Source organism: Bactrocera latifrons, unplaced genomic scaffold, assembly GCF_001853355.1.
Source record: "Bactrocera latifrons isolate USDA-ARS-PBARC rearing strain unplaced genomic scaffold, ASM185335v1 scaffold_78, whole genome shotgun sequence".
Taxonomy (NCBI): domain Eukaryota; kingdom Metazoa; phylum Arthropoda; class Insecta; order Diptera; family Tephritidae; genus Bactrocera; species Bactrocera latifrons.
The window spans coordinates 789,389-803,112 of NW_017537467.1; the positions used below are offsets into that span (position 1 = coordinate 789,389).

Sequence of the window (13,724 nt, forward strand, 5' to 3'; positions counted from 1 at the left end):
TCCCTTTAGTCCGACCCCGTCGAATCAGCACGTTCCCTGGGCCTACCGCTACATGACATCGACGACAACATAGATAACCCTTACCATCTTAACGGTGATTAAGAAACCGTTAAAACAACAACAAAAACAACCGATATGTAGGAAATCTTAATGAAAATCACAAAGAATCCCTTTCTATATAATATAAATTTTGACAAAGCCTGAACGTATGCATTTAATTTCGAAAGTATAAAATGATCGGTTACACCCGATTCTAAGTTCCCTACTTGTTCGATTTTGAAAAACCATTGCTTATATGCATATGTATACATATGTATGTATATATTTTTTTTTTTTTTTTTGTAAGTAGGGTTTTTAGCTTTTCGTTTATCGGTGTAAAATTTTTTATTTATTTACAATTTTTTGAGTCTTTATTCCCTAAGATGTCTTAATCTAGTTTAACTGTTAATATTTGCAATCAAAGGTTAAATGCTTATTTTGCAGTCGATAACATATTTGATACTTCAGTGATCTTAGGAAAAATTGAAAATCGTTATTATTAAGCAATAAGTATCAATGGTAATTTTGTTTATAATGGGCATTTACGACTAATGTAATGGGGTTCATTAACTTTCATAAGAGCCCCTGATATTTTGACAGTTCGGTCTATGCATCGAAAGTTAGATATTAGCAGATATTGAACATACCAAATATTTAATAGTTTTCGTCAAATAACTTTTAAATTGCATTGTTTTAAATTATTTTTATATTTGTTTGCTTTCATTCTTGAATGAACCTATTTACTGCTTAAAATAAAGGTCCTACAAACATATATCTACAGGCAAATAATGGCGGCTATTTTTTAGCTGCCAGCTATCTGGGGCAGTGCAGTTGAACTTTAACGGCGATGGGAAATATGGTTGTGATGAATGAAGACAATCGCGAATATACGCTTTTTTAAGGGTCTTCTGGCACAATTTTCACAGTCATCCTCTTCAAGCCACGAAAAATCGTTATATCAAGCGACTTTGTCTTCAATGCTAAAGCCTCGTAAACATCTGATGAATTTTTAATTTCCTTATCATTAATTTTCGTAACTATATCACCCGGATAAAGACCACCACTGAAAAGAGCAAAAGATTATAGATGTAATAATCACTTAATTTGGCGATAACTTACGTATGTGCCGGCGATCCAATGATTACTTTCCACACCAGAACACCATGGGTTAAGTCACTTGGCACATTCTGTGTGCGATTCTTTAATTCAAAAAGTATGTCGGGTGTTAGCGTAAGCATTGTTATTCCCATATAACGTTTGGCGGGATAATCCATTTTGCTAACACCTTGTCTTCTACGTTCTTCAGCTCGATTTAGAAAAAGTTTTACATAGTCAATTGGTATGGCAAAGCTTATTCCCGCTGTTACTTTCATTGAGTTTACACCTATAGCTTCGCCATCTAGGTTTACAAGTGGCCCGCCTGAATTTCCGAAAGTAATGGCTGCATCGGTTTGTATATAATTAATATCACGATTTTTCAGTCCGAGTTCTTGCGACGGTCTTTGCGTCGAACTAACAACGCCGGCTGTAACTGTATTACTCAAAGCTAAAGGGCTACCAAGAGCCACAACCCATTCACCTGAGCGCAATGTAGAGCTTTGCCCGAGAGACATGACTGGTAAATCTTTACACTGAATACGAACCGTAGCCAAATCAGACGTTTGATCTATATCTTCCACAACACCAGGAAAAGTGCGACCATCGTTTAATCTTACTTGCACCATAGTGTGCGGCTTATTGATAACTACATGTGCATTGGTTAGTATAAGTCCATTAGAATCGATTATAAACCCTGAACCGTTTGACGCAGTGACTGGTTTTCCAGTATAGTAGTCAAATTGACGCATATCTTTAATTTCAATATATACCACGGATGGTGCACATGCGTGCACTACGTCAGCAAGAAAATTATATTGCTTTCGTCGTCCTGAAAGGGGAGGAGATGTGAAAGCAGATACATGTGGTATAATATAGTCCTTTTGTTTGTAAACTAGGTAAGCTGATAATGCTGAAACAGCAGCTATCGGTATAAAATTGGATCTCCAAATACTGCCCTGACTGCTTTCTGTTTGCTTCCTACTTTTATGTTCATATTTGTTATATTGTTGGCCATTATGTAATTGCTTGAAAGCATTCAACACACACCGAAAGTTTGAAAATTTTAACAAAGCATTTATTTTTTTTAAATTATTAAACGCCATACTTATATGGAAGAATCACCTGTGCACAATTTTGACCAAATCAGCTGATATACCTGTGCTCTTCTTCTTACTGTCTTCTTATAGTCACCATGAGTATTAAAAAATATTGAACTAAAATCAGGAATTCTAGACCTACGGCTTACCATCTGATGTGTCTTCCCAAAAAGAATGATCTACCTAAACAAGTCTTTTGATTGGATTTGAGTGATCTACCTAAAGAAGTCTTTTGATTGGATTTGAAGATTCGTTAAATTTTTGCTTTGACAAAACAAAAAGGATGCCGCAAATAACGAATCCGTTGGTTTTGAATAGCAATTGAAAAATAAATAAATTGATTAAAATGATGCGCAGTTTTGAGCTTTGATATTGATAGTCGAAAAAATCCTCAAAAAAGTCTTTCTATTTTGCAAGTGAACATATGTTTCCATTTTGTAAGCCAAATAATATTTAACATTTTTAGAGTATTTATTACTTTAGGTTAACAAAAAATATGGGTCGGCTTTAGTATTCCGTACCAGAATTTCGGAAATAAAATGGGAATGGTCGGATAAAGGAGATTCTCCTGATTAGATTTTTGCCCTCCCATACCATCTTAGTGATAAAATTTAATGTCTCTTACGTATTTAGTTATTGCTTTATTTCGCTGTTAGTAGTTATCATTCATTTTCACGATATCGGTACAAGTTCTTATAGTACGAACTCGTCTTTACGTCTTTGCCAAGAAACGCGCATACGCGCAGTTTCATCAAGAGTCACCCGGATTTCAACCCATCTCGTCATCCTGATCGCATATATGTATGTATATGCGCAACTCTATATCTATATCTTTTAATTTTAGGAGATACATACAACCGCTAAAAAAACAAAAACTATTATATTCTGCAGCAATAAGTTGCAAGAGTTGTCAGATTTGCATGGGAATTGTAAAAAAAAAACGTACTCATTTTTTACAATTGTTAAATAAATTATATTTAACAATTTTTAATGAAAAACTTTCATTAACGAAAAAATAAAAGCATGCCCCAATTTTTAAATAAAAAAATAAATTTAACGCAAAGAAGGCAGTATCCGGAAAATAATAACGTTTACTTAGTTGCAAATTTTATGGTTGTGAAAATGTATGGTATAGTGCTCATTTTATACACATTGAGCTGGCTGTTCCCATTCATAACAATTTTAATAATCAAGAAATTATAAATGCTAAAGAAATCTAATACAAATTATTGCCTTCCAAAACTGTATGCCTACCGCGCTTATTACCAAAATCCAATGAATCTATCAATTTTGGAACAATCGGACAAAACGGCAATGCTGAAGTTAGTTAATAAGGGTGGCAGTACCGATCAGCTGTGTCTTTTGACAAATAGTTTTCTGTCATTTGTTTACTGATTCATATTCATATATCTTCGAGTTCTTCTTGGAAGCCATACGCTAGGTTAAATTATCATTTTGGTTGGTCTGCTAATAAAAACTGCAAATTGATGAAGCTGGTGTATAAAAATAAAAGTTACTAGAAAGTTTGCTAAATATAGAGTGGTGTAATTTTGTGACCCGTGAAAATGGAAGTTTTTCAAACTGATAATTATTACATTTTCGTGAAACGCGAAAAAAGTCTGTGGTGGCATCGGAAAACCTCTGAGTTTACAATTAAAGCAGGTAGGAATATATATATATACCTATATACTTTCAATTAGATAACATGATAAGAAATTTAGTCTTTGTTGCCTTTGTGCATAAAATGAGTTTCATAGATGTACAATTTTCGTAGAAAATATTTTTGATTACGCATTAATTATTTTTTTCCATCGATTAATATCCATATGTATTTAGTTGAAGGCAAACTCGATTACATATACTATACTTGAGGTAACCCCTATAATACGCTCTGCTTTGGCATGAAACGAGTTTATTTACTTTCAAATATTGTTAATTGGAGTACATAGTGCACATATAAATTTTAATGTTCTATGTGTTCCACATATCTATTGTATAGGAAAATATTGTTTTTATTTTCGTCATTTTTCCCCCATTCCGATACTGGATAGTGTTGATAGAAATGTTGGGCTTAGTGGAGCAAGACGCAAAGTTTGTTTCTTAAAATTAAACGTTTAATTACAGTTTATGTTGATGAGATTAAAGTACAATTCAATGTCGCGATTCAAAAATTGATGATTAAGTACAAACAAATACAGAGTATGAGTCTGAAACGAAATAAGAAGTTTGTACACGCAATTCACATGCTCACTCATATTCTAAACTCGACCGTGCGTTGTGTTGCTATGTACATGTATGTATATACCTGACTGTGACTGTTCTAAAGGATACGGTAAGAAATCACTTGAACCCTTTGTAATAGAAAAAGCGAATTGTATAAAATCGGAGCTTTAGTTTATATATGGAAAAGCGAATGTTTACACGTTTGATATAGTGCTAGGAATTGTCTGTTTTCTGGATCGGGGCATTAAAGAGTCTTGTGTACTTGTACATAACTTCTATATTAACAGATTTAGCAATACTAAATAGTTTTTATGAAAATCAATATACATATATATAAACTGTACGGACAATATTTGTATACCCTGAACAGGGTATATTAAGGAAACCTCAAAGACCCTTTAAAATATATAAATTAATATTCTTGTATATAGAATTTTTTATTTGTAAAGGGTAGTTGGTGTAACCAAAGTTAATTTTTTTTCTTGTTTAAATATAAATAATAAGATTCAAAATACGATAAAACGTTTCTTTTCGAATACAGTCTAAGGACATGCTGGTGAACTTACTCTCATATTGAATAAATTATTATGTGATTGCTTAAGTACTTTAATATACAAATTTATTTTATTTATCAGTTTTATTTGTATTTATCAGAAATCGTATTAGTTATCTAATTTCCGTAATATATTTATTTTGAATTAATCATTATTATAGTCTTTATAAGTAATACAAAATCAAGCAAGAATTATTCTCTGTCAACAGTCTTTTTGGTGATTGAAAAACATAAACCTCGGTAATTACTGCAGAATTATATGCGGTTAACGCCTATAAAAAGCGCCTTATCTCTTTTGATTGTTACCGATTTTTGTTTTCTGTTGATAAATGAAAAATTTTATTGCGTATTTATTTTTGAGATAAGTTACATAGTATCTAATTGTTCGGTTTGGTTGCTCGGATATTATTGTAATCAAAGCATTTTTACTACCAGTTAATTCTTTATTTCCTGTATTTTTAGGCTGGGACTTGTCCTCAGTGGATGACATCGAGTGTATCGGCATTACACATGGCATTGTTGGTGTCATCAGCTTACCAAATGTCTACGAATCGCACTTGGTGATTGTGAAGGAGGCCACGCCCGTCGGTGTACTTTATGCTCCAAGTTTAGTGTATAAAATCAAATCGATTTGCATTTTGAGCTCTGACGAACCGGACACAGTATTAACTTCTTGCACAAGGCATTCTAGGTGAGGACAAAATCAAAAACTGGAAATTATAAATTATTTATTTCAACATTTGTCCAAGTAGAAGTGCAAATAGCACGCCTACACACCGGCCAACATCGAATACTTCCACTATAAGCAGCACCAACAAAACATCCACTTCCACTACGAAAACGAAGCTGTTTGAAGGTGCACAGCTGATGAACAAAACATGGGGCGCTGTAAAGAATGCGGGTAACACTATTAAGAATACCACCCAGCAAGCTGCGGCTTTGGCGTCTAATCAGATGAAGTCTTCTGTGGGTATACGTGATCCTTCGCGTATTGAAAAGCGCATCACCGAAGAGCTGCATAAGATATTTGATGATACAGATAGTTTCTACTTCAGTTTGGACAGCGACATCACCAATAATTTGCAGCGACAAAGTGCTGGCGGTGAACAAAGGCAACAAAGTGATGAACGTTTCTTTTGGAATATGCATATGATTGCTGGGATCTTGAAGTTCAAGGTAAGTATTTTATCCGCATGGAATATTGAAGTTGTATTTAAATGATTGTAAACTCGTATATTGCAGGACAATACATGGATATTGCCAGTTATACAAGGATTCGTGCAGGTGGAACCTTGCGTGATAGGTAATGAATGCTTTACATTAGCGCTGGTATCGCGCAGGTCACGATATCGCGCTGGCACTAGGTAAATGTTGCTGCATTAATGCTTATTTGTCTTGCTCATTACTGAGTTGCTTTTATTTTATCTTTTTAGATATAAGCGACGTGGCGTCGACGAGGAGGGTAATTGCGCCAATTATGTCGAAACGGAGCAAATATTATCTTTTCGCCACCATCATTTGTCATTCACACAGGTACGTGGTTCAGTGCCCATCTTTTGGAGTCAGCCAGGTTACAAATATCGACCTCCGCCACGTTTGGACAGGGGTAGGTGGTGAATTCAATCTCTTTGAGTATTAACTTTATTTTTGCATAATTTTGAAGGTGAACAAGAAACGCAGGAGGCATTCGAATTGCATTTCACAAAAGAAATTTCATTGTATGATGGTGTTTGCATTGTCAATTTGGTTGAGCAGAGCGGTAAGGAGAAATTGATTGGAGACACGTATGCAAAGCATGTCGTGTTATACAATAATGATCGTTTGACATATGTTACTTTTGATTTCCACGATTACTGGTACGTATCTCGTAATTTATGGCTATAACATATTCCAATATAGTTGTTAACATTCCTTTGCAGCCGCGGCATGCGTTTTGAAAATGTTTCTGCGCTCGTGGAAGCACTTGCTCCCGAAGCAGGCGCAATGGGTTTTCATTGGCGTGATCAGCGTGGTGTTATTTGTAATCAAAAATCAGTATTTCGGGTTAATTGTATGGATTGTTTGGATCGCACAAATGTTGTAGAGACGGCAATAGGCAAGGCTGTGCTGGAATCTCAACTGGTTAAGTTGGGCTTATCGCCACCATATACACCGATACCGGAACAATTAAAATCACCATTTATGATACTTTGGGCCAACAATGGTGATATAATAAGCCGACAATATGCGGGAACAAATGCGCTAAAGGTGCTCAATGCAACTTTATATGCATATACATTTTCACATTAATTTATATTTTCTTTGCTTTTAGGGCGATTATACGCGCACCGGCGAGCGTAAAATAAGTGGCATGATGAAGGACGGGATGAATTCGGCAAATCGGTTAGTTATATATATTTTTGGCGCTATTCGTATTGAAGTTGATATCAATTTATAGTTAAGGTTAATTAATCTCGTTTATTAGAAACGCATTTTTATTTGTAATTTTTGCTATTTCTTGTTTGATTATCCAACACATAGTTGCTCCAAATGTTTTGCTACTTTCCAGTTCATATGCATCGTATTATACATTTCAATTTACTTGCATTTAATATTATGATGCAAAACCTGCATTTCATTGAAAGCAACATTTCTTAATACCACCTTTAAAAATTCGTTCTTCGTAGTTTCTTCATTCAAAATTTCGCTGATTCCTTCCGGCAATGCATAATTGATTTAATGCAAGGCAAGCTGGTCGAAGCTGATCAATTGAAAGAGGATGAAGTTATGAAGACAATATTATGTATTCTCTGCTCGTCTGCCCCGGCGCCTACACACGGTTACTATCACGCCGGTGTGCTTGGTCCGGAATTGCATTTTCTGGAAAATATCGTTAACGCAAGGTGCGCAGCACCAGCTAAACCAAAAGCGCAGTTGAAATCTAGTTATTTAGTTAACTTTGTTGCTCCTATTGTTTCCGTTGTATTACTTCTATCGTTTAAAAAGGTATTATTCTTTTGAATTTCATTAATTTTGTTTTAAGCTCTTCTTACTTTGGTTATTATGCTATTTATAAGTTCTCTTTACTGCCTATTCTCTAATCACAATATCACCATTTTATTGCATGGGCTTAATATATTTTTTATTTTTTTATTTTGATTTATATCTGTGTATTTTTTTATTTACTCACTATTTGTGTCATGCTTGTTTTCTTGTGGTTAAATTTCAGTTATTATCTCGCGCGTTTTAAAGATTCCTATCGTCAAGCCACCATCGATCTCATGCTCGGAAATCAAGTTTCCGCCGAGTCATTGAATGCGTTAGGCGGTCAGACTGTACCTGACGAAACCGACGCTTTAGAGGGTGCAGAGCAAGCAAAATTGCTCGTAGATGATTGTCGTCGTTTGTTGCTTGGTTCCGCGCAATATCCTGTGGGGTCGTGGGGTCTCATCGATGCTGATCCAACGTATGTAGAAATTTTTGAGAGTTATTCCCAGTTTCATCAAAACTCTCTTTATTTTATCTTGTAGTACTGGTGACCTCAACGAAACCGATGTGGATACTGTGTTGTTGCTCACCGATGATTGCTACATTGTAGCCGAGTATGATTCACACTTGGATAAGATTGTGCGTTTCGAAAAAGTGCAGTTACAGAATATCACGCTAATAGAGTTGGGCATGTATCAGCAAACGAAATTGTTTCAAGGCTCTGCGCCAGCTTTGCTCTGTTTAAGGCTCAACTATACTGTCGACGGCGTGGACGGATATTTCCACATGTTTCGTTCAGCGAATATACGATTCTTTAATAATATGGTTTATGTGATTAAAACGCAGGAAGAAGTTATGGGTAAGCATTGGTTATTTGACATCAGTATTCTTCATAGTATATAGTTTTTCCATACCTACTCTTACAGAATCTCTTATGTCCATTGTTGACATGTTCCGCATTGCCATTGACAATATAGGCAAGTCTGATGTTCAATACATCACTGGGGGTGTTTTGCAGCGTCGAAAAAGTAGAAATCCCATGCTAGAAGCACCAAAGGTAATTTTATAAAATAGTAACACTCATTTAATGTCGCAAACAGTTGTCTTATTACAAAATTGCCACCGAGATTTAACAGAAGTTGACAATTTGCTACGTTGCCGCTATTATATAAATGCCTCATTAAATGCGTATCCTTAATGTCTATTTTTTCTACCGTTACATTATCGGCTAATTTTAGGGCATGCCGCGCAATCTCTCCGAATCTCAACTCGTACAAATCAGTTCGAAAGCAATATTTAATGTTGCTGGTCAATTTTCCAAATTGGGACAGTCACTTAATCCGAATAAAAACAGAAATCCCAATACAAGCAGCAACAATCAGAAACAGGCAAATGAAATAGCCAAAATAAATCCACAGGTCATGCGTCAGTCACAAACTTCAATAGAACATGCCGTGGAAGCTGAGAAAGCTACGTTTTCTGTGGGTCGTACGGAGCGCAATTCCCACAGTAGCACAGACAGCGATGAGAACGACAGCAGTATTTATGAGCCCGAAGTTGATTCGGATGTAGACTTCGCACTCGCTGCAACTAATAAGGCTGGTTCTGGAAAGTCGGGTTTTACTGAAAACGACTTTTTGCCCTCCGTTGGAATTGTCATGGGAAATACACAAGATGAACAGTCGCCTTCATCGGGTGAGAAGTTGGATCGGTTGGTGCAGAGGGATAGCATGGCCAAAAATAGTGAAGATGTCAACGCCATTTCGATATCGTCGGTAACGGATCACGTTACTATGCCAACGGGATTGTTGGAGAATGCGCAACCGGTGCGTCCAATAACGCCAAATCCGCAAATCTGTGTACAACCTGAAATAGAGCAGTCAACAATGCAACGTGCCAGGTCGGTATTTTATTGTTGATGAGCATGAATATTTTCATTGTTGGTGACTAGCTGGAGACCTACTACATTTTCTTTATGTTTATTTTGATGTATAGGGTTATATGTATTAGTGTTTATGTCTATTGCCATTTGCATTAAGAATCCCATTAGCGAAATTTCTTAGTTGATATAACTTTATAATTATTAATATCCGCTAAAAGCTGTTGTACATTATAGTTACACGGATACATATATTTATATATAAACTAGACTATAACAAACTATTCAATATAGTGAAAATATTAATTATGAATAAAGGCAAAAACATTATTGCCTGTATAAGGATACAAGGCTTTGTACTCGGGGTTTTTTCGCCATTCAAAACAAATACATTACCATGCTTACGTTTTTTAAACTCCTCATATACCTTTCTTGTAGTTAATGTTTTACCGGTTATTCTCATAAAGGCAATTGCTAACGCATTTATTCATATTCATTTTCATTATTGTAGTAGTATTCTTGAAAAACTTGTTTTTACCGCTTTTTAAGCACATTGTAAAAATAAATATTGCAAACCCAGCTCTGATATCTCTCTTGACTGCTAGGTTTGAATTTTCTTAGGTCATTTTCCATATTCATCTTCTCATGGTAGGTAGGTATGATGCGTCATTCTGATGCACTATCGTCGGACTTCTAACAACTTGCTACCTCGTTTCATTTTTGCGCTCAAACCACTTTGTGCTTTCAATGAAACTACTTATATCTGCTATGCTTTTTGTGGATATCCATTGAAATTATTCTGTGTCTGTGTCTATTGGCGTATATGCTTGCTATCTGAATCCCGCATTTTTTAGTAGAGCTTTACAGGCCCTCTCTATACCTAATACTTCCGCATGGAAAATGCTGACTGAGCTTTGTAGTTGGATAGGACAGTACCGTTTCTCCCCAGTCTATTTTGGACACGTCGGTATAGATAGAGAGTGTATCATCCTCTTCTACCAAACCCCTTTCTATACTCACGTTTAGAAAGTATCCTCACCAGGAAGTGAATTTTGAAATATAACATTGGAGAATATAGTCTGATTTATAATACTTATACGATATATAATACTTATTCTATTCAGCGCTGTCACCCATAAACGAGAGGAAAATACCAGTTTTTTCATGTAGTTGAATCATTTGATGCTATGATCTTTCTGTTCATTAGCATCGATCGTGTCCATCTGCACACCGTGTCGTCTATGCCGCCATGTGACAAAGATTCACTAATTGTTGAAAGGTCTTTCTATGTCAAGAAAGACCGTCATTGTGTACTATAATATTTGTGATCTAGTGACTTTTTAATAATATTTATCACTCCGTGTAGAGCGATTTCGATTTATAATGAATGCATGTTGTGCATTCGACAAGGGACCCGCTAGGATTGTTCTTATATGCAAGTGTATTAACTTTTGGAGAACCTTCAGCATGAAAGATTTGAGGCTCTTGGGTCGAAAATATTTTGCGTTATCGTGTGGCCTTCTGACCGGCTTAGGGAGGAACACCACTTTGATTCTTTTCCAGCTGCTTGGGGTGTAAGATAGTTGGATGATGGCTCACCATCGCCTCAGCGTATTGAAGAAGTCTAGAATGCTGGTGGGTGTTAACGAAGCGATGTGATCTCTGCTTGAAAACATGAATCCAAGGGCCTTCAACCTGCGTCTGCAGACTGCTGTTCAGTCAGGTGTTCTGGTGTCTACGGCTCTCTGTCTCAGAACCGACAATTCACGTAAAAAGCTTGTCCCATGTTGTGTAAGTGTTTCTTCAGTTTGCACTGGGCAGTGAAAAATGCGATCAGTAGTCTGAGTTTTTCGCAGGTATGTCCGGTTGTATCTCCGCAGTGGTTTACTGACTACCAGAGAAGTTTCCAGGAGCTTCTCTGTAGATTTTCTCCTTTCGAATATCCTTGGTGGGTATAAAAAATTTAATTTTCATACAAAGTTTTAATATTTCTTACATGTGAATTAGAGCTATTGGTACTCGATTAATCGACTAACCAGATAGGCCATTATTCGAATAATAATATTCGGTTTGCAGTATCCGGATAGTCGTAAGTCGTGGACTATTCGTGTAACCGCTCATTTTCTATACGGTTAACCGTTCTCTGAGCGCCATTCACTTGGCAGTAGCCGGAAACTCTTTTACATATGGCGACAAACACCACCTCTTCGTCAGCTGCTTTTGATAGCACAAAAAGGAGCTCCCTTTATACCCCTATGCCTTAATGTGGTATCCTAATACGCCTGTGTAAACTGACGTTGAGCAACACTAAAAGGTCCGTCGGCAAAAAACTCATAATTCCCGTCCTGCTATATGGTGCAGAGGCTTGGACGATGTCAACAACTGATGAGTCGACATCGCGAGTTTTCGAGAGAGAAGTTCTGCGAAAGATTTATGGTCCTTTGCGCGTTGGCCACGGCCAAAATATCGCATTCGATGGAACTATTAGCTTTATGAGATATACGTTGACATTGACATATGAATTATTCAGCGAATTAAAAGACAGCGGCTACGCTGGCTAAGTCATGTCGTCCGAATGGACGAAATCACTTCAGCTCTGAAAGTATTCGACGCAGTACTCGCCGAAGGAATCCGAGGAAGCAGAGGACCTCTACTCCTGCGTTGGATTTCCAGGCTGACATTGTTGGTGGTATTTACGCTGGCTCCAAGATAGACGAAATTATCTACGACTTCAAAGTTATGACTATCAAAAGTGACGTGAGTGCCAAGTGCGAGTTCGACGACTGTTTGTTTGATGACAGGAGATATTTCCAGACCCATTTGTTTTGTTCTTTGTCCTGGTCCTGGAGAAAGCAGAACTAACGGCGTGGGTGTTGAGGCCGATGATATCAATATTTTCTCCATAGAGAATCGCCTTGTCTGATACCTCGTTTGGTATGGAACGGCTCGGAGAGGTCCTTCCCGATTCTGACGGAGCTTTTAGTGTTGCTCGACGTCAGCTTATGCAGCCATATTAGTTTTGCGGGGATACCAAATTCAGACATCGCGGCATAAAGGCAGCTCCTTTTCTTGCTGTCGAAAGCAGCTTCTTTAACGGGTCTTTTCCAAGATTTGGCGCATGGTGAATATCTGGTTGGTTGTAGATTTTCCAGGTCTATAGCCACACTGATAAAGTCCAAGCAGTTTGTTGGCGGTGGGCTTCAATCTTTCACACAATACACTCGATAGAACCTTATATGCGATGTTGAGGAGGCTAATCCCACGGTAGTTGGCGCAGATTGTGGGGTCTCCTTTTTTGGGGATAGGGCATAGCACAATTAAATTCCAATCGTTGGGCATGCTTTCGTCCGAACATATTTTACAAAGACGCCGTGTTTGAATAGCTCGGTCGGCAATCCATCGGCCCCCGTCGCTTTGGTCTTCTTCAAGCGGGTAATTGCTTTTCGAACTTCTTCATGGTCGGGCAATGGAACGTCTGCTCCATCGTCATCGATTAGGGAATCTTGTTCCTCTTCTCCTGGCGTTGTGTGTTCACTGCCATTCAGCAGGCTGGAGAAGTGTTCCATCCGTAATTTAAGTATGCTCTGGGCATCGGTGACTAGATCACCTTTGGGGGATCTGCAAGAGTATGTTCCGGTCTTGAAACCTTCTGTAAGCCGTCTCATTTTATCGTAGAATTTTCGAGCATTATCCGTGTCGGCCAATTTATCAAGTTCTTCGTACTCACGCATTTCGGCCTCTTTCTTTTTTTTGTCTGCAAATGCGTCTTGCTTCCCTCTTCAACTCTCGGTATCTATCCCATCCCGCACGTGTTGTGGTCGATCGTAACGTTGCGAGGTAGGCAGCCTGTTTTCTCTCCGCTGCGACA

At 37.3% G+C, this 13,724-nt stretch overlaps 2 protein-coding genes across 4 annotated transcripts in view; one reads left to right on the plus strand and one right to left on the minus strand.

Annotated features, from left to right (window-relative positions):
- Positions 1 to 512: 512 nt before the first annotated feature.
- On the minus strand, positions 513 to 2,319 carry LOC108976557 (serine protease HTRA2, mitochondrial). Its single transcript, XM_018945751.1, has 2 exons — positions 1,159 to 2,319; positions 513 to 1,102 (listed from the first exon to the last, which is right to left on the minus strand). The coding sequence occupies exons 1-2, from the start codon at positions 2,238 to 2,240 to the stop codon at positions 937 to 939; spliced, it is 1,248 nt and encodes a 415-aa protein (XP_018801296.1). The 5' UTR covers positions 2,241 to 2,319; the 3' UTR covers positions 513 to 936.
- A 1,324-nt stretch (positions 2,320 to 3,643) lies between these two features.
- LOC108976566 (phosphatidylinositide phosphatase SAC2) overlaps positions 3,644 to 13,724 on the plus strand; it is a 19,112-nt gene continuing 9,031 nt past the window's right edge. The window contains exons 1-13 of one of the 3 annotated variants that reach the window (XM_018945766.1): positions 3,644 to 3,896; positions 5,473 to 5,701; positions 5,763 to 6,186; positions 6,253 to 6,374; positions 6,444 to 6,616; positions 6,674 to 6,866; positions 6,930 to 7,257; positions 7,322 to 7,392; positions 7,677 to 7,892; positions 8,219 to 8,455; positions 8,520 to 8,836; positions 8,904 to 9,034; positions 9,216 to 9,877. In XM_018945766.1, coding sequence (XP_018801311.1) covers positions 3,800 to 3,896; positions 5,473 to 5,701; positions 5,763 to 6,186; positions 6,253 to 6,374; positions 6,444 to 6,616; positions 6,674 to 6,866; positions 6,930 to 7,257; positions 7,322 to 7,392; positions 7,677 to 7,892; positions 8,219 to 8,455; positions 8,520 to 8,836; positions 8,904 to 9,034; positions 9,216 to 9,877 — 3,200 coding nt within the window. In that variant the 5' untranslated portion in view covers positions 3,644 to 3,799. Of the gene's footprint in view, positions 3,897 to 5,472; positions 5,702 to 5,762; positions 6,187 to 6,252; positions 6,375 to 6,443; positions 6,617 to 6,673; positions 6,867 to 6,929; positions 7,258 to 7,321; positions 7,393 to 7,676; positions 7,996 to 8,218; positions 8,456 to 8,519; positions 8,837 to 8,903; positions 9,035 to 9,215; positions 9,878 to 13,724 lie in introns of those variants that run through there. The other 2 variants (XM_018945764.1, XM_018945765.1) reach the window with 2 other exon arrangements.